At 41.7% G+C, this 21336-nt stretch overlaps 1 protein-coding gene across 6 annotated transcripts in view; it reads left to right on the plus strand.

Annotated features, from left to right (window-relative positions):
- Positions 1-21336, plus strand: part of itsn1 (intersectin 1 (SH3 domain protein)) — a 205996-nt gene that overhangs the window by 75537 nt on the left and 109123 nt on the right. For 4 of the 6 annotated variants that reach the window (XM_087992545.1, XM_087992541.1, XM_087992543.1 and 1 more), the window contains exons 7-12: positions 1352-1457; positions 4794-4903; positions 12243-12306; positions 14129-14266; positions 15473-15612; positions 20527-20789. In XM_087992545.1, coding sequence (XP_087848671.1) covers positions 1352-1457; positions 4794-4903; positions 12243-12306; positions 14129-14266; positions 15473-15612; positions 20527-20789 — 821 coding nt within the window. The remainder of the gene's footprint in view (positions 1-1351; positions 1458-4793; positions 4904-12242; positions 12307-14128; positions 14267-15472; positions 15613-20526; positions 20790-21336) is intronic. The other 2 variants (XM_043701257.2, XM_087992544.1) reach the window with 1 other exon arrangement.

The raw sequence follows: 21336 nt of genomic DNA on the forward strand, positions 1-21336 counted from the left end.
TTTCCATCCCACCAGCCTCAGTATCCAAAGGATCATAAACAGTCATTTCTGTCACCTCCAGCGGGATGCCCTCACCTGCTCAGTCAGCATTCCACAGGGAGCATTTCCTCTGGGGTCTCCTGGTCCACTCTTCTACCTTTCCACTCTCATCACTCCCCACAGCTCCACGGCACCTTCCCATGCAATTGCAGAAGGTCCGACACTTGACCATTAACCACCACATTTCTCCATACCCGAAATCTCAGGCACACCTTGACAGTTGGTAATAATTTACCTACACATTGTATTTGGTCTAGTCTGCTGTATATGTTGCTCACAATGTGATCTCCTCTACAATGATGAGATGCAATGCAGACACCGGTGACCACTCGGTCTGCAAGAATGACCCAAGCTTTCAGTTAACTGTCACTTCACCCAACTTGTTTCCATGTCAACCTTCTGACTCAGGCCTTCTGCAGTTCTCCAGCGAAGGTCAATGCAAGCTGGAATAACAATATTTCCAAATTACCTCTAGGTGTTTTTTATAGTCTTCAGGATTCAATACGGAATTTAGCAACTTCAGAACATGAACATCTTGCTCCATGTTGATCTACCCTCACACCCCTTGATCTTGTTTTGTATGAGTTGCTCCCAGCACTGCCAACCCATTTTTAACCATTCCCACTTGTGACAACAGTACTCTGCATTTAACACTCTCTTTCGGCGTACCAGCAATCCTTTTATTTGACTGCTCTTTTTGCTGCTTTTTTCCCCATTCTCTCTCTCTCTCTCTCCCCTTTGTTCACACCTTTCTGGCCTGGCTTCCTTCAACCACCACCACTGCCGCCCCTCTCTTCCCTTCCTTCCCCCACCCCCACCACTCGCTTGACTTCCCTTCCCTTCCCTTCCCCTCCCCTGCCCCTCTTCCCTCCCCCACCCCACCCTCTTCCCTCCTGTCTCTCGTTCTCCCCCCAGCCCCTTGCTTGCCCTGCCACCCCTCACCTCTCTCTCAAAACATCCATTTTCCTGCTCCTCGGATGCTGCCTGACTGGCTGTGCTTTCTCTCTGTTGTGCTCTGTCGCGCTCTCTCTCGCTCTCCCCACCTTTTTAAAAGAAAAAGACTTGATTTCTGAAAGCTGACTAGGAGACTGTTAGCGACATGGCACTTCGAATTAATTCTCAAGGCTACAAAGTACAGCAGATTAATGTTAACCTACCAACAGTAGGGAGGGATTGGTGGAGTGATGTACAAAGGAGCAATGACATAAGAGTGTCCTACGATAGGAAAAGATAGTCACGTTACGCTGGAAGATAATGCTGAGGGATGGGAAGACAAGATTGACAAGTTACAAGTTTGTTTTGTATCTTATAGGAGCCACATTGCCAAAGAGTTCTTCATTCAGTCGCTCTGCATCAGTCAGTCAAGCAAATGGAACAAAACTACAAAAGGCACAGTCATTTGACATAGGGAATGTCACGTGAGTTCTTCACCTGGACTTGAATTTCATTTATGCCCTTTTTTTTATTGGTATCATTGAAACTGTACAAATTGTTTAATATGTTAGAAAAACCAAAGCCATGTAGCTCAAATAATATCATCTGTGAGAAGGAGCTCAAATTTAAGGACAAATCAACAAAACACTTTGTTTTGGCCCCTCCACTTTCCTTGTTTTAAAATTGTTTAGCTGATCGATTTAAATTGGAATAGAATTCAATGCTTTTGCTGGCATAATTCGCCAATTTTGAAACAATTAAAATGAGGTTGTGATTAGCTATGTGTATAATCTAGTTGCGCAGAATGAGCCAACTAGTGTCCTGTGATGCCGTGATCGTACACGTATCTTTGTGTCAGACGATCCACGTTCAGTCCCATCTGCCCCAGAGGAATTTTATTTGATCTTGAGATGTGATTGCCACTCCCGTAACTTGCCCAGACAGGTTACTGATGTATTGTGTGTGGAAGTTTGTTTTGGATTTTTTTTGAAAAAGTGCTACGTTTTGGCCTCAATTGTTGTCTGTGGCAGAGAATTCCACACATTCACCCCCCGGTGAAGAAATTTGTCATGTCTATCCTAAACGTTCGCAATTGCATGGCTCATCGCTTCTTCTGGTAAGGGCATGGTGAATGCTGATCCTACCTTGTGCAGAGATACTGCACTGACAAGGACTGAACGATTACATGGCAGGATGATGTTTTGAATAAAACATAAGCAGAAGCAATTTTATCTTGAAGTTTTTGTTTTTGAGAAGCACATTCTGCTGAGGGATAATAATTGAAACGTTGATTATCTGCACCTTCCATATTGAATGCATTTGTCCTCTTGTTAACACTTAAACAGACCAGAGACAGGTGAATTCAGCAATAAATAAATGTAGGATTTCACTGTGTTAGTGGCAGCACAATTCATGATACAAGGGAGCAGCTGAGTGCAACTTGTACATCCAACCTGAACAATGTTGAATTCAGTCGATATGGTTTGCTTATTTCAAGACTTGGTATTGCAGTGAGAGACTATAAATTGATTGTTTCTTTTTTTCCCCTCTTGAAAGTGCAACAGCTTGTCTGCAAATTTATTATACTGCACTGCAGAAACATAGAAAATAGCTGCAGGGGTAGACCATTTGACTGCTTGAGCCTGCGTCACCCTTGAATGTGTTTGTGATAATCATCCAGCTCAGAACTGTGTTCTCACTTTCTCTGCATACTCTTGGATCCCTTTAGCCCTCAGAAATACATCAATCTCTTTCTTGAAAAAGTGCTACATTTTGGCCTCAATTGTTGTCTGTGGCAGAGAATTCCACACATTCACCCCCCGGTGAAGAAATTTGTCATGTCTATCCTAAAAAACCTACACTTAGCTTTAGACTGTGATCCCTGGTCTGGGGTTGTCCAGTTACAGAGAACATCTTCCCTGTAATTACCTTGTCTCATCCTGTTAGAATGTAATAGGCTTCTGTGAGATATCCTCTCCATGTGACCCCTTCCCCCACTATTTTTTCTAAAGTCTCTCTTGAATAAAGTCCTAATTGATGTAGTTTCTCTTCATATGTCAGTCTGCCATCCCAGGGCTCTGTTGGGTAACCCTTTTATTGCACTCCTTCTGTTGACAGAATTGTTTTTAAATTATGTCCAGGTCAACACTGGACATAATACTCCAACTGTGGTCTCACCAAGGTCCTGGAGAATTACAGAAAGATATCCCTGCACTAGTAGATCCTCTCCCAACAAAGACCATGGCAAATGAGACTCGGCCAGATTGGGATGTTTGGGCAGCATGCATGAGTTGGACCGAAGGGTCTGTTTCTGTGCTGCATGACACCTTGCCAGATGAGTAAGTGGAAATAGTCCATGGAGACATTGTGCGAAGAAAGAACAGAAAAATAATCTGGGCGAGCCACCATTGTTGGTGCTGGGTGCTCGAACTTGACTTGAAATGACTGGGTTAGAAAGCTAATAAGCCTCAAGCTTTCTAATCCAGAGTTGCCTGCTGGAAATTTGTGAGAGATGATTGTCTGAGACTGGCTTGGGCACGTGAGCATTTTCTTTTAGAATTAGAATCCCTACTGTGTGGAAACAGGCCCTTTGGCCCAACAATGCCACACTGACCCTCCGAAGTATATCCCATCCAGACCAATTCCACTGTATTTACCCGTGTTGTTTCTCTGTTGATCTTGCAACAAATTTTTTTTTGTAAGTTTGAGTTGGAAATTACTGTTCATTGCTGAATGTCTGGTCGTACAGCATTGAATTTATTTTCAAACAATTGGGCTTCAATTCACATGAACACAAAAAAGTGCATTGAATATTTCACTACCTCTTGCCACTGGCAAGCGCACAGGAAAACCTGCTGTTCTATTACTGCTGCAAATAAACTGTTTTGAACCCTGTCTAACCAGCCGCCAGAGTTATACGCTCTTGATCATTATTTCTTTCACCCTACTTTAGGAGAGAATACCCCCTCACCTCTGTTTTGGTGTTTCAGAGATGGCATGATTGAAGTCGTGAATGTTTGTTTATTTATTGTTCTGTTGTAGACGAGAACATTTTCTACCTACAATTCCCCAAAAACGGTGTTGTTCTCTGGCTTTTCCGTTGAGCATTTTTTTTTGTCTGGCAGTAAAGATTAGATCAACACAACATTTAGGATATAGCATAACTTGAAATGTCCAGAGAACAGACATAAGGTCACTTGCAGAAAGAGAGTAGTATCGAACAAACAGTACTGCATTTATAATGCAATGGATTTTGACTTGTAAGTCTTATGGGCGGCACGGTGGCACAGTGGTTAGCACTGCTGCCTCGCAGCGCCAGAGACCCGGGTTCAATTCCCGCCTCAGGCGACTGACTGTGTGGAGTTTGCACGTTCTCCCCGTGTCTGCGTGGGTTTCCTCCGGGTGCTCCGGTTTCCTCCCACAATCCAAAGATGTGCAGGTCAGGTGAATTGGCCTTGCTAAATTGCCCGTAGTGTTAGGTAAGGGGTAAATGTAGGGTTATGGGTGGGTTGCGCTTCGGCGGGTCGGTGTGGACTTGTTGGGCCGAAGGGCCTATTTCCACACCGTAATCTAATCTAATCTAATCTAATCTAATCTAATCTAATCTTCATTTCAAAGTTTGTATTACAGTTTAATCGGCATAAAGTTTGGTCAGACTTTCTGCACAAAAGGCCAAGTATATGGAATATGTGCTCTTGGGTGGCTTGGTTGAAGTATATTGATTGTGAGAAATGAGTATTAAATAAAGGAGTATTGAATACATTGAATTAATCTGTTTGAATGAATGTTTTTTTGACCTGTCTTAATTTGCTATGTTTTAGTGTGCCGCCTTTGGCTGCTGGTGTAGAATGGGCTGTTCCACAGTCGTCAAGGTTGAAATACAGGCAGCTTTTCAACAGTCATGATAAAACAATGAGTGGACATTTAACAGGTAAGAGGTAATATTGCATGGATCGATTCAGTTTTACGTGAATGCCAGGCTTTGAGGGTGAGCCGCAGCAAGGTAAGACTCTCCTCCCACCTATCTCCTCTGCCCCCCTCCTCCAACCGCAAGGTTGCTAGTTGTTAAAGGGGCAGAGAGAGCAGTCATTGGTGTGGTATGCTCTTCCTGTCAGATGTGGACGATCAGGGAGCAGTTGAGTGTTCCTGGCGACTGTGTCTGCAGGAAGTCTCTCTATCTGCGGCTACTCTCCGACTGGTTGGAGTGGCAGTTGGAAGCAGCAAGGAGCCTCGAGGAGGCAGAGAATATGAGAGTAGCTTCACAGAGGTGGTAATACCAGTGGTCCAGTCTCCTCCTCTTCGCTCCCTCCCCCCCTCCCCCCCCACTTAAACAAGTTTCCCATTTTATACTCTCTGTTGGGGGAGTTGGAGGTTGGGAGAAGGTGGAATCATCTCACAGGGGTACATAGCAGCAGCCAGGTCTATGGTTGGCTCTGCTGTGAACTCTGACAAAATCCAAATGAGCAATTGTGATAGGAGACCCTCTCGTCAGGCACAGATGTTTCTGCAGCTGCGAACGAGACTTCAGAATGGGGTGTTGTCTCCCTGGTGCAAGGGTGATGGATGTCTCCGAGCAGTTGCTGCAAATTCTTAGAGGGGAGCGTGAGCAGCTAGAGGTCATTGTACACATTGGTACCAGTGACAAAGGTCGAAAAAGGGATGAGGTTCTGCAGTGTGAATATAGGGAGTTAGGCAGGAGGCTAAAAAACAGGAAGTCAAGGCTGGTAATGTCTCGATTACTCCTAGTGCCATGTGTAAATGAGAGTAGGGATAGGAGGATAGGACAGATGAAGGTATGGTTAAGGAGCTGAGACCCCAAGCAGTAGTGAGACAAGAGAGGTGGTTAAGTTTGATACAGAATTTTAAAAAATCAAGTTTAAAAAGACAAGGCAGGTAAGAGCACAGCAGAGAACAAGGATAGACCGATGAAATAAATGCATTTTAATTCAATGTAAGAGGCCTGCCAGGTAAGGCTGATGAAGTCGGAGCATGGTTGGGAACACGAGACTATGATATCGTAGCTATTACAGGAACATGGCTGAGGGACCAACAGGACAGGCACCTTCATGTTCCAGGTTATAGATGTTATAGGAAGGATGAAAGAGAGGAGTAGTGTTGTTTATTAAACGGAAAACATATTGGCCGTACTTAGAGGATTATCCTGGGGGATTGTTCAGTGAAGCTATGTGGTTGGAACTGAGAAGTAAACAGGGGTAATGGTTTTGGGATAATACAACCCCACGCCTCTGCAGTACATTCCCCTCTTGAATTCTGGCTCTCTCAACATTTAATGCCAGCATTATATTTGCATTCTCAACTGCAACTGAACCTACAAGTTAACTTGAAGAGAATCCTGAACTCTGACCCTTTGTGCTTCAGCTTTCCAAAGTCTTGCTCAGAAGAAATTCTTCTTGATCTGTAACTTAAATCTGAAATTATCCCCCAGTTCTAGTCACTCCACAAAAGCAAACACTTTCTCCGCATTTACCTGATGTTATGGACTCGACCAGGCCCCCTCAAGCGTTTTAAGAAGGTAGCGCAGACCCTAGCTTTTTCTCAGTTTAAAGGTAGATGTGGCATGGGTGTTCCAGGTGTGAGACAACTGGTCAAACCACTTGACATTAGGCAAAACCCAATTTATTTAAACACTCGTTAAAATACAAACAAAAAGAGGAATTTAGAATAACGTAAGAATTGGAAAACTTGACCGAATAATTATTACAGTACCTATTGCTAATTAATTGTTCCAATGTAGTAATATCGCGTAAACACCCCCCCCCCCCGCCCCTTGGCAAAGAGGCAAATTCAGGCACATTCTTACGTGCAGTTTCCCAATCCAGGAGGGAATCACATGAGAACAGATTCAGAGAAAGTCAGTTAGGCATAATTTGCTGAGACTTCGAACCCTTCAGGGACCCAAACAGCTTCTAATGCTATCTTAGATCTCCAAAGTATAGAAACAGGCCCTTTTGGCCCAAAATGTCCACACTGACTCTCTGAAGAGTAACCAACCATGACTCTTTCCCCAATCTTATATTTACTTCTGACTAATGTGCCTAACCTACATTTCTCTGAATAGTATGGACAATTCAGCACAGCCAATTCACCTAACCTGCACATCTTTTGGACTGTGGGATGAAACCAGAGCACCTAAAGAAAACCCACGCAGACGCAGGGAAAATGTGCTAATTCCACGCAGATAGTTGTCAGATGCTGGAATCGAAACCGGGTCCCTGGTGTTGTGAGGCAGCAGTGCTAACCACTGAGCCACTGTGCCACCCTATTGCTTTAAATAAAACGAGAAAGCCTGATCTGGGAGAACTTGTCAATCCCCTTCTGTTGTTAGACCTGTTTGTTTTAAAGAAAAACATGGTAGCCTCTTAACTTATTGTCTTAGGTCGGTTCCAGTAGCCTCCACAACCTCCCTTCAAAAAAAGCCCTGGCAGAAATAATCTTTTAAAAGTGATGGCATTGTCACACTTAGATCCCTGAAGAAGCTAATATGTTTCAATAAAGTTGCCTTTTCTCCTTTGAAATTCCAGTGAAATTAAGGCCACCATATGTCTTCTCTATTATCCACTGAACATGGATGCTAGCTCATTATGGTTCGTGGACAAAGACTCCCAAATCCTGCTGTTCTGAAGCTTTCTGCAGACTTGCTCCCTCTAAATAGATGATATTCCGCTCGTCTTCTTGCCAAAGTGTTTAACCTCGCGTTTCCCCACATCATATATTATCTGCAAGTTTTGTCCACTCACTTAACCTGTCTATATTCTTCTGGGAACTTTTTAACCATTTCCATTTATCCTATCCATGCCCTGCATGATTTTGTAAACATCTATGAGGTCACCCCTCAGCCTTCAACGGTCCAGGGAAAACAGCACCAGCCTATTCAGCCTCCCCGCTACAGCTCAAATCTTCCAACCCTGGCAACATTCTTGTAAATCTTTTCTGAACCCGTTCAAGTTTCACAACATCCTTCCTATAGAAAGGAGACCAGAATTGCATGCAGCATTTCAAAAGTGGCATAACCAATGTCCTGTACAGGTGCAACATGACCTCCCAACTCCTGTACCCAATACTCTGACCAATGAAGGAAAGCATATCAAATGCCGCCTTCACTATCCTATCTACCTGTGACTCCACTTTCAAGGAACTATGAACCTGAAATCCAAGGTCTCTTTGTTCAGCAACACTCCCTAGGACCTTACCACTAAGTGTATAAGATTTGCTTTCCCAAAATCAGCACTTTGCATTGATCTAAATTAAACTCCATCTGGTACTCCTCAGCCCATTGGCCCGTCTGATCAAGATCCTGGTGTAATCTGAGGTAGCCTTCACTGTCCATTACACTGCTAATTTTGGTGTCATCTGCAAACTTGCTAACTATATTTCCTATGCTCACATCCAAATCATTATATATATATGTATATATGATGAAAAGTAGTGGACCCAGCACCGATCCTTGTGGCACGCCACTGGTCACAGGTCTCGATTCGAAAAAACAGCCCTTCACCATCTCCCTCTGTCTTCTACCTTTTGAGCCAGTAGTGTATCCAAATGGCTAGTTCTCCCTGTATTCAATGAGATCTAACTTTGCTAACAAGCCTCCCATGGGGAACCTTGTCGAATGCCTTACTGAAGTCCATATGGATCATGCCCGCCGTTCTGCCATCCATCAATACTCTTTGTTACATTTTCAAAAAACTCAATCAAGTTTGTGAGACATGATTTCCCCAGCACAAAGCCATATTGACTATCCCTTGCCTTGCCTTTCCAAGTAGGTGTAAATCGTGTCCCTCAGGATTCCCCCCAACAATTTACCCACCAGTGACGTCAGGCTCACTGGTCTGTAGTTTCCTGGCTTGTCCTTACCACCTTTCTTAAATAGTGGCACCATGTTAACCAATCTCCAGTCTTCTGGCATCTCACCTGTGACTATCGATACAAATATCTCAGCAAGAGGCCCAGCAATCACTTCCCTACTTTACCACAGAGTTCTAGGTTACACCTGATCATGTCCTGGGGATTTATTCCGTTTTATGCATTTCAAGACATCCACCACTTCCTCCTCTGTAGTATGGACATTTTTCAAGGTATCTCCATCTATTTCCCCACATTCTGTATCTTCCATGTCCTTTTCCCCAGTAAACACTGATGTAAAATACTCGTTTAGTATCTCCCCCATTTCCTGCGGCTCCACACAGACGCCGCCTTATTGATCTTTTAGGTGCCCTATTCTCTCCCTAGTTACCCTTTTGTCCTTAACGTATTTCTAAAAACCCTTTAGATTCTCCTTAACCCTATTTGCCAAAGCTATCTCATGTCCTCTTTTTGCCCTCTTGATTTCCCTCTTAGGTATACTCTGAATGCCTTTATACTCTTGTAAGAATTCATTCAATCCATCCTGTCTATACGTGACATATGCTTCCTTCTTTTTCTTCATCAAACACTCAATTTCTCTCGTCATCCAGCATTCCCTATACCTACCAGACTTTTCTTTCACCCAAACAGGAATATACTGTCACTGGGCTCTCGTTATCTCATTTCTGAAGGCTTCCCAAATTCCAGCCATCCCTTTACCTGCGAACATCTGCACCCAATCAGCTTTTGAAAGTTCTTGCCGAATGTCATCAAAATTAGCTTTCCTTCAATTCAGAACTTCAACTGTTAGATCTGGTCTATCCTTTTCCATCACTATTTTAAGTATAATAGAATTATGGTTGCTGGCCCCAAAGTGCTCCCTCACTGACACCTCAGTCACCTGCCCTGCCTTCTTTCCTAAGTGTAGGTCAAATTTTGCGTCTTCGCTAGTAGGTACATCCACACATTGACTCAAAAAATTTTCTTGTACACTCTTAACAAATTCCTCTCCATCTAAACCCTTAACACTATGGCAGTCCCAGTCTATGTTTGGAAAGTTAAAATCCCCTACCATAACCACCCTATTATTCTTACAGATAACTGAAATCTCCTTACAAATTTGTTTCCAGATTTCCCACTGACGGCTAAGGGGTCTATAATACAACCCCAATAAGGTGATCATCCCTTTCTAATTTCTCAGTTCGACCCAAATAACTTCCCTGGATGTAGTTCTGGGAATTTCCTCCCTCAGTACAACTGTAATGCTATCCCTTATCAAAAACTCTACTCCCCCTCCTCTCTTGCCTCCCTTTCTATCCTTCCTATAACTTTTTTGTATCCTGGAACATTAAGCTGCCAGTCCTGTCCATCCCTGAGCCACATTTCTGTAATTGCTATGATATCCCAGTACCATGTTCCCAACCATGCCTTGAGTTCACCTGCCTTCCCTGTTAAGCCTCTTGAATTGAAGTAAGTGCAGTTTAATTTATCAGTCCTACTTTGTTCCTGCCTGCACTGTCTGTGACTTGCTTCTTTTTTCAACTGTACCAGTCTCAGATTGATCTCTTTCCTCAGTATCATCCTGGTCCCACCCCTGCGCTTTACCAGTTTAAATCCTCTCGAGCAGCTCAACTATTCCTGCCAGGATATTAGTCCCTTAACAATTCAGGTGCAATCCATCCTTCTTGTACAGGTCACTTCTACCCCAAAAGAGATTGCAATGATCCAAAAATGTGATGAGGACTACAAAGGCATGGTCACCATACTGACAGATGACACACCAAGATAGCAAAATATGTTGGTGTAAGATATAAGAAAGTTGTATAAGTATGCAGACAGGTTGGGGAAAACCTGGAGTACAACATGAAGAAATATAAAAATGTTCATTTTGGTAGGTGGAAGAAACAGCTTATTACTTCAACAATTTGTACAATTCAGATGTTCAAGTGCATGAGTCATAAAATGTTAGAATGCAGGTACAACATGTAACCACAAAGACAAATGGGATGTTGCCTGTTATTACAAGATTAAAAATTGCACAACACCAGGTTATAGTCCATCAGGTTTATTTGGAAGTACAAGCTTTCGGAGTGCTGCTGCTTTGTCAGGTCCAACACCGGTCCTGCCCTGGTTTGCCTTGCCAAAATGCAGCACCTCGCGTTTATCAAAATTCAATTCCATCTGTCATTTCTTTGCCCATTGGCCCATCTGATCGAGGTCCCATAGTAGTGAGATAACCTTCTTCACTTCCTCTGCACCACCTATTTTTGTGTCGTCTGCAAATGTACTAACCATATTTCATTTACATGAATTCATTATAAAATGGTCACATACTTTTTTTTGAGAAAACAAGGAAAGCTTGCAACTGCCCTCTGGACATTTGCGACCGCAAATCGACTTAAAAGTTTGACTGGAGCTTCATGCCTGTAATTTATTTTGGCTTTCACCTTGGAATGACTGCTAAAGACACAGGATGGATGTGTGTGTCTCTCACTTAGAAGTTAAATTTATGATTTAAGTTTGTGCTTTTTCATGCACTGTCTTCCTCAACTGAATAAGTTGTAGGTGTAAACTGTTGCTGTTACATCCTGGAGTAATGTGGTTCATGATGGGAGTGGTCAGGATCATCAGGAGATGCAGTTCAGAGAATGTAATCTCTACTTGCCATTTGGGTTTTTTAATTCCTGAAAGTTTTCGATGAGGATTTCCATGTTCCGACATAGCAGAATATTTTGCAGCAGTAAACTCTCCACTGTTTCAAATTAGCTTTTTTTTTAAACAACTGATTGCTATTGATTGCACATTCTGATTGTATCTGCACTTCAATCCTGTTTCAAGCTTCTCCCTTTAACCAGCTGAAATATTTTTGTGGTTTTCCAGCTATCAAAAATTGTCTTGAATAGTTAAGTGCAAGAAGCATTGGAGGAAACGCTGAATCCTCAAACTCAAAGATGCCCTTTTACTCGCCACTACATTTTAACAATGCATGACGTTAACTTGAGTGAACATGTAATTGGCTGTATTTTTTTTCTCTGACCTCAAATGCTCTTTTTTTTTTCCTGTTCATTCCACTGTTCATTGTTTTCTCTCTGACCTTTCATTAGTTTTTGTTTTATTGGTCTCAATGTCTGTCCTGTGCTTAAGATCATGAGAAGCAATAGTTATGCCTAAAAATTGCAGACATGATTCAGTTACTTTTTTCTTGAGAGAGTATTGTCAATTTACCTATTTTCTCTCACTCTGTGAAATGTTAGTCCTAACTTTATCGGAGAAGGTGGAAATCCTGACCTTTGTGAAATTATCCCTCTTTCTGTCCAGAAACTCGGGAATTGCAGGAATGAGCAGACATACAAAAGAAATTTGGCAATACATTGAACAATACTGAATGGAAAGTTTTCATTTTACAGGCCCACAGGCAAGAACCATCTTAATGCAATCCAGTTTACCACAAGCTCAATTGGCGTCTATATGGTAAGTATATTTCTAACAAATCACTTTCAAACAAGTCATTGCCTAAAATCTGTCATAAAAGTTTGAACAATCTATTTTTCAAAGGTATGATTGATGTTTTAGCTTCTTGGTTTTGTGATCAAAACATGGGACAAATTATTTTAACAGCAGGATCACTTTTTTGCTCCTTTCACCACATTTTCTCCCCTTCGTTTTATCCTCAGTACAGGTCGTTCTGTTATATTGTCCGTTTAGTTGAGGTGATTTCGCTCTAACATGATTGCTGAATTGGGGACACTGTTTCTAAAGTGTGAACTTTTTAAAATGTCTCTTGGCTGTAATGTGACTACATCGCCAACACTTGAAGCCCTGTTTATCAAAAGCAATTTTTCCACAATGTGGGGCGATACAAGAACACAACCGTAGTGTTTTATAGGTGTACTACCTGTCAATAACTGCTCAGTAAAATATGTACAGGTTTTTGCTGTACTTTGTAGTAGCAAGATGAATAATGCTATAAATTTCCACTCCTTCCCTTCCGTAGAACAGAGCACAAGTAGGACACTTGGCCCTTTTGAACGTGTTCCAACTCTATTCATTAAAATGATGGCTGATCTAATTGCATTTTGGACTCCACTTAAATCACTGTAAACCTTGACTCCCTTGTCTTTGAAATCTCATCTAATTTGGTCGTGAATAAATTCCTGTGTTCTGTTGAAGAGAATTTCAACTTTAATAACCCTCAGAGGAAAAAAAATCTCCTTTTCTTCACCTTTTTAAGAAGTTTCTTTTTTTAGCCCATATCTCCTCATTAGTCTCCCCAACAAAAGGACATAGCCTCTTCGTATTCACCCTTTCTCGTCCCCTCAGGATCTTGTCTTTGAATAAGATCACCTGGCTGTTCTAAATTGCAATGCATATAGGTCGAACCTTTTCAAACTTTCTTCATGAAGTGAGTCATTCATCTCAGGAATGAGATAAGCGAGCCTTCAAGTGCTCGCTTCCATTTGGAACTAGTTTTGGATACTTCACAAAACTCGAATTTATGTAGTCTGTCACTCTGGCAAACATTTAGACAATTAGCATGTTTTATTCTCCTTCAAACCAAACATTCATCTGTGGTGCAGAGGGTTAGGCCTTGATCATCAGTTTTGTGACTTACATTCAAATCTAGCCAAGTATGATGGGAAAAATGTTCTTTTTGTGGGAATAATGATCACAAGTAAAACTTGTTTGAGTAGTTTCAATTTTTTGTTTGAGCCTTTAGTGGAAAAATTGGTTTAATCGAAGAACATATTATTTTTAGTGTTGCACATTTGGAGTTGAAGAGTATGTTGAGATACAGGAGAGGGAATTGTACTGTGTCTTTTTGCTGCACCGAGATAATGACCAGCGTTTGTATTTGTGGTGCCATTTGTTTTGTTTTTTTGTCGCTGTTCACTGCATAATGTGATGAGAACAAATGGAAACACGTAAATTAGAATGAGACATCAATGTGGACAGAATTATGCCTTTGAATGTGTTTGACCAAAAGTCAGAATTTTGTTTACTAATTATGGAATGTGGGCAGTATTTAGCAGTATTCCTATGAGGAAGAAAACCTGATGAAAGAATTCCTGGCTCTGTTTTATGTACATTATCACCCTGGCTTGAGAGAGGTAAAAACTTTGGGATAAATGTTATTATATGGAGATCAAGAGTTGGTAGGGAAAAACTACAGAAAATGTTTCAATTGAAGTATGTACATCAGGTCACAAAAAGGTTTCCGGTTATACTTAATATGTTTGAGCAATATTTTTATTTCTTTAAGACAACCTTGAACCAATCTCTCAAATCTATACAGGAATCTTTCTGACATAGATCAAGATGGAAAGCTTACAGCGGAGGAATTCATTCTGGCTATGCATTTAATTGATATGGCGATGTCAGGACAGCCATTGCCTCCTGTACTGACTCGAGACCTGATTCCACCAACGTTCAGGTAAGTAGGGTGTAGATTGTGCAATTTATCCAATGTTTGTAATGTGATAAATACTGTTGTTTTGTTGAATTTTTTTATGAAAGGACTTACTTTCTATAAACAACAAAACAGTTCTAGACTAATTCATATGCTAAGTTTATGGTTCAGATTTAACTTTGAAAGGAAATTTGCCATATGTAAATTGACATTTGTAGTAAGTAAACATGACCAACTTTTACTGGCTGCAATGCAGAAGTATTTCTGAACTTGAATATTGCAGTTACTTTTCAAATTTCATACAAAGTAGTTGGGGCAGTCATAAATGGTGAATTGAATAGTGTTATGCGATATGTGATTATTGTACCACATGGATTACCACAAAAGATTTTATCCAATTTACAAGGTAGGAAAATAAACCTGCTTTACTGGTCTTAATACCAGTGAATGTTGAGCAATTGATGGCATGAAAGCGAGCACAGGTGAATTGACTGTGGTGGTGTTCCCTATGAGGAAGGCCTGACCTTGAGTTGATGGATCAGTTTGAAAGAAAGATTTTCATTTTTGTAATGCTTCACATGACTACCCGACATCTCAATACTTTATAACCGATGAAGTCACATTTTTGAAGAGTACACACTGTTGTATCTAGGAAATGTGGCAGTTGATTTGAATGCACAAAGTTCTAACAAATAGCATTTTGATTTTATGATGTTGTTTGAAGGATAACCGCTGGCCGGAGCGCCAGGGATAACTCCTGTTTGGAATAGTGCCTTTTTTTTCTCATGCTCATCTGGGGGAGAAAACGGGGTTTTGAGTTTGAACGACCTTCCAAAAGCCAGTTCCTCTTTGTTGTGGCAATTCATCCATAAGGCATGGCCTTTTTCTTGTTCCCAAGGCCCTGGAGTCAGTACTTGAACCCAGTGCTTTGATTGAAAGGCAAGAGTGCTACCAACTGAGCCGCAGCTGCACATAGCATAATGAAAACAGGATAAAGTTAATTTGAATTGCCAGGCTACATCTGATATCTGAATTATGTTGAAAACACTGCATTTTGCTGTAGAGTAGACAAGAAAATGTTTGTCTAAAACAGTTTGGCTTCATTCAGGAAAAATTGAATGACCAAATCAATGTGATTAACTTAGTGAGATTTCTTAAGTGGAGTGCTTTTTTTTGTAATTACAATGTACGATGATTTGCATTTTAACTCCTTACTTTGAAATCACTTAGATGTTACAGTCCAACAGTTCTATTTGAATATTGCAGAAGAGCCAGGTCTGGTAGTGGAATGTCTACTGGAAGCTCAATGAGTATTGATCAACGGTTACCTGAAGAACCACAAGACGAAGAAACTGAAAAGAAATTGCCTGGTAAATTACAGTGGGGAAGTATTTTCAGTGTGAAGTAACCTTGCCTCTATTTCCAGTAAAAGCCATTCACCCATGATTTTTGTTTGAACCGGTTGAGAGGTATTTTGTTTCCTCAATTTGGATTGGTTGAAGTGGAGCTTCGTTTTCCTCGTTTGAAATCTTTCGTGCTCGAGTTGTATTGAGCTCTGCCAAGCACTAGGTGGAGCAAATGATTTTAGTATTGTATTGAAAGGAAGTAAAAACTGGTCTTCAGAATATAAATAAGTAAATACATAAAATATCAACGGTCTGCACCTAAATTGGAAGGGGACTAATATACTGGCAGGGAAATTTGCTAGAGCTGCTCAAGAGGATTTAAACTGGTAACGTTGGGGGTGGGGTGCGGTGGGGGGGGGTTGGTACCCAGGGAGATAGTGAGGAAAGAGATCAATCTGAGACTGGTACAGTTGAGAACAGAAGGGAGTCAAACAGTCAGGGTAGGCAGGGACAAGGTAGCACTAATAAGTTAAACTGCATTTATTTCAATGCAAGGGGTCTAACAGGGAAGGCAGATGAATTCAGGGCATGGTTAGGAACATTGGACTGGGATATTATAGCAATTATAGAAACATGGCTCAGGGATGGGCAGGACTGGCAGCTTAATGTTCCAGGATACAAATGCTACAGGAAGGACAGAAAGGGAGGCAAGAGAGGAGGGGGAGTGTAGTTTTTGATAAGGGATAGTATTACAGCTGTACTGAGGGAGGATGTTCCCGAAATACATGCAGGGAAGTTATTTGGGTGGAACTGAGAAATAAGAAAGGGATGATCACCTTATTGGGATTGTATTATAGACCCCCTAATAGTCCGAGGGAAATTGAGAAACAAACTTGTAAGGAGATCTCAACTATCTGTAAAAATAATAGGGTGGTTATGGTCGGGGATTTTAACTTTCCAAACATAGACTGGGACTGCCATACTGTTAAGGGTTCAGATGGAGACGAATTTAAGTGTGTACAAGACAATTTTCTGATTCAGTATGTGGATGTACCTACTAGAGAAGGTGCAAAACTTGACCTACTCTTGGGAAATAAGGCAGGGCAGGTGACTGAGGTGTTAGTGGGGGAGCACTTTGGGGCCAGCGACCATAATTCTGTTCGTTTTAAAATAGTGATGGAAAAGAATAGACCAGATCTAAAAGTTGAGTTCTGAATTGGAGAAAGGCCAATTTTGACGGCATTAGGCAAGAACTTACAAAAGGTGATTGGGAGCAGATGTTCGTAGGCAAAGGGATGGCTGGAAAATGGGAAGTCGTCAGAAATGAGATAACAACAAGAATCCAGAGTAAGTATATTCCTGTTAAGGTGAAAGGAAAGGCTGGTAGGTATCGGGAATGCTGGATGACTAAAGAAATTGAGGGTTTGGTTAAGAAAAAGAAGGAAGCATATGTATGGTATAGACAGGACAGATCGAGTGAATCCTTAGAAGAGTATAAAGGTATAGGATTATACTTAATAGGGAAATCAGGAGGGCAAAAAGGGGGCATGAGATAGCTTTGGCAAATAGAATTAAGGAGAATCCAAAGGGTCTTTACAATTACATTAAGGACAAAAGGGTAACGAGGGACAGAATAGGGCCCCTCAAAGATCAGCAAGGTGGCCTTTGTGTGGAGCCGCAGAAAATGGGGGAGATACTAAATGAGTATTTTGCAACGTTATTTACTGTGGAAAAGGAAATGGAAGGTATAGGAAGTAGCGAAATAGATGGTGACATCTTGCAAAATGTCCATATTACAGAGGAGGAAGTGCTGGATGTCTTTAAATGCGTAAAGGTGGATAACTCCCCAGGACCTGACCAGGTCTACCCGAGAACCCTGTGGGAAGCTAGAGAAGTGATTGCTGGGCCTCTTGCTGAGGTATTTGTATCATTGATAGTCACAGGTGAGGTGCTGGAATACTGGAGGTTGGCGAACGTGGTGCCATTTTTTAAGCAGGGTAGTAAGGACAAGCCAGGAAACTATAGACCAGTGAGCCTGACATCGGTGGTGGGCAAGTTGTTGGAGGGAATCCTGAGGGACAGGATGTACATGTATTTGGAAAGGCAAAGACTGATTAGGGATAGTCAACATGGCTTTGTGTGTGTGGGAAATCATGTCTCACAACTTGATTGAATTTTTTGAAGAAGTAACAAAGAGGATTGAGGGCAGAGTAGTAGATGTGATCTATATGGACTTCAGTAAGACGTTCGACAAGGTTCCCCATGGGAGACTGGTTAGCAAGGTTAGATCTCACTGAATACAGGGAGAACTCGATACAGAACTGACTCCAAGGTAGAAGACAAAGGGTGGTGGTGGAGGGTTGTTTTTCAGATTGGAGGCCTGTGACCAGTGGAATGCCACAAGGATCGGTGCTGGGTTCTCTACTTTTTGTAATTTACATAAATGATTTGGATGCGAGAATAAGAGGTACAGTTAGTAAGTTTGCTGATGACACCAAAATTGGAGGTGTAGTGGACAGTAAAGAAGGTTACCTCACATTATAACAGGATCTTGACTAGATGGGCCAATGAGCTGAGAAGTGGCAGATGGAGTTTAATTCAGATAAATGTGAGGTGCTGCATTTTGGGAAAGCATACCTTAGCAGGACTTATACACTTAATGGTAAGGTCCTAGGGAGTGTTGCTGAACAAAGAGACCTTGGAGTACAGGTTCATAGCTCCATGAAAGTGGAGTCGCAAGGTAGATAGGATAGTGAAGATGGCGTTTGGTATGCTTTCCTTTATTGGTCAGAGTATTGAGTACACGAGTTGGGAGATCATGTTGCGGCTGTACAGGACATTGGTTAGGCCACTGTTGGGATGTTGTGTGCAAGTCTGGTCTCCTGCCTATCAGAAAGATGTTGTGAAACTTGCAAGGGTTCAGAAAAGATTTACAAGGATTTTGCCAGGGTTGGAGGATTTGAGCTATAGGGAGAGGCTGAACAGGCTGGGGCTGTTTTCCCTGGAGCGTCGGAGGCTGAGAGGTGACCTTATAGAGGTTTAGAAAATTGAGGGGCATGGATAAGATAAATAGACAAAGTCTTTTCCCTGGGTTCGGGGAGTCCAGAACTAGAGGGCATAGGTTTAGGGTGAGGGGGGAAAGATATGAAAGAGACCTGAGGGGCAACATTTTCACGCAGAGGGTAGTACATGTATGGAGTGAGCTGCCAGAGGAAGTGGTGGCGGCTAGTACAATTGCAACGTTTAAGAGGCATTTGGATGGGTATGTGAATAGGAAGGGCTTGGAGAGATATGGGCCGGGTGCTTGCAGTTGGAGATGGATTGGGTTGGGATATCTGGTCAGCATGGACGGGTTGGACCGAAGTGTCTATTTCCATGCTGTACATCTCTATTACTCTTAGTTAGTTGGAAAATTCTTCGCTTCTCTGAAAGGAAGTGGTGTGGATGAGTGTTGCAATGGCGAATTAATGGAGGTCTGTTTTATTCCATGGATAATCATGAGCCGTGTCCTCACAATTGGCGAACTCAATGAAATGGACCTATGTTAAATTGGTTTGAGGAAATGAAAAGAAGGAATTGAGGGCTGTTTTTCGGATTTTGAAGTTGACAACTGCGTGACTCAATTCAGAGTCACTTCCGCTCAAAGGAAGTTGCAGAGGGACATTGATGAGCGAAAAGAATGCATTAAATAAAGTTATTAGACATCAGCATTAATATGCGATGGTTGTTTTTATTTTAACGTGTACAGATTCCTAGGACATAAGAGCCATGACCTTGGGCTCATTAGGATTGGTTACGGAATAAAACAAACCTAATGGATCCAGGTTTCTTGTATAAAATATAAAAGCTAGGAGATGTTGAGCTTAACATTTCAATAACACCTTGGTTTGAAGAACTGAGTATTGTTGGGCTTCTAATTGTCAGAAGAATATTAAACCTTTGTGAATGTAATGATTCACTATAGTGCCGCATGACTGGAGAAATGCAAATACAATATCTTTGTCTATCTATTCCACTCAAACATGCAGCAATGCTGTTGATTTGAATGGTGTAAGATTTTGTTTTAAACTGGGAAAAGCAATAACTTCAAGAATTGCAGAAGTCGAAGTATTAAATGAATATTTGTTCAAAACTTATTGCAACAATAGAATAGTTTCCATTTAAAGAAATGGGAGGGAATTGAAAATTTATGGGGCAATTAAGATAACTGGGACATTATTGAGCTGTGGTACTTTTAGCTAGTATAGTTGCAGTTAGAAACCGAAGTTTACCTATGTGGGTTTCCTCTGGATACTCCGGTTTCCTCCCACAATCTAAAGATGTGGAGGTTAGGGTGGATTGGCCATACTAAATGGTGGTGGGTGGCATGATGGTGCAGTGGTTGGCCCTGCTGTTTCACAGGTTAGATTCCAACCTCGGGCACCTGTTTGGAGCTTGTCCGCGTGGGTTTTCTCCGACTGCTCCAGTTTCCTCCTCCAATCCAAAGATGTGCAGGTTAGGTGAATTGGCCAAGCTAAATTGTTCATAGTGTTCAGGGAATGTATAGGTTAGGTGCATTAGTCAGGGGTAAATATAGGATAATAGGGGAATGGGTCTGGGTGGGTTACTCTTTGGAGGGTCGGTGTGGACTTGTTGGGCTGAAGGGCTTGTATCCTAGAAGGGATTCTAAGTTCTGAATTGTCTTTAGTGTCGAGGGATGTGCAGGGTAGAAAGATTAGCCATGATTGATATGGGTTAGGAATTAGTTTTAATGGTTACATGGAGAGGGTGGGGGTGTGTGTTTGGGAGGGATGCTGTTTGGAGGGTTGGTGCAGACTTGTTGGGCTGAATGGCCTCTATCTGCACTGTAGGGCTTCCATGATTCTAATTCTATTTCTACTGGAGTGGCATGATTTTCTTTAATTGCTTAAATTTTTCCTTCCCTCAAACTGTTTGCAGTGACATTTGAGGATAAGAAACGTGAGAATTTTGAGCGGGGGAATCTTGAACTGGAAAAGCGACGGCAAGTTCTTCTGGAACAACAGCGAAAGGAGCAGGAGCGCCTTGCCCAACTGGAACGTGCAGAGCAGGAACGGAAAGAGCGGGAGCGGCAAGAACAAGAAAGGAAAAGGCAGATGGAGCTCGAAAAGCAACTGGAGAAACAACGAGAATTCGAACGACAAAGAGAGGAAGAGAGAAGAAAGGAAATAGAAAGGCGAGAGGTAAAATTGGAATAGTAATTAATGATTTCTGAAAATAAACTAAAAGGATATGACTAGATCACAAGAAATATCTCAATTCAACCTCTAAATATGTAATTATGGCTTTTTGCACTTCGAAGACAGTGAGGTCTGCAGATACTGGAGATCAGAGTTGTGTGTGTTGCTGGGAAAGCACAGCAGGTCAGGCAGCATGTGAGGAGCAGGAAAATCGGGCATAAGCCCTTGCTGCTTTTTGCACTTAGGTCTACTTTACCTTATTTAGGCGTCAACTGCATATCACTTTTAACTATTGATGCTGGAGAATTGTTTCTCTTTATTCTTTGCAAATGCTACTTTTTATGTTTTGAAATGTCATTTTACGTAAAAATTAGTTTTAAAAGGAAACAATTTGTCCAAATCAAGTTTTTGAAAAAGTTATACCAGGTTAATTTCTCTGCTAAATATTCAGTGCATACAATTTTATCCAACATCTCGTGTGAAGAGAGCTGAAGCAAGCAAGTGCCAAGGTTTTTGACACTCGTATCTTTCTGAGAAAATGCTGGTACTT

The sequence above is a fragment of the Chiloscyllium plagiosum genome, unplaced genomic scaffold (assembly GCF_037043375.1).
Source record: "Chiloscyllium plagiosum isolate Xiang-an unplaced genomic scaffold, Cpla_swu_hap1 HiC_scaffold_12, whole genome shotgun sequence".
NCBI lineage: Eukaryota > Metazoa > Chordata > Chondrichthyes > Orectolobiformes > Hemiscylliidae > Chiloscyllium > Chiloscyllium plagiosum.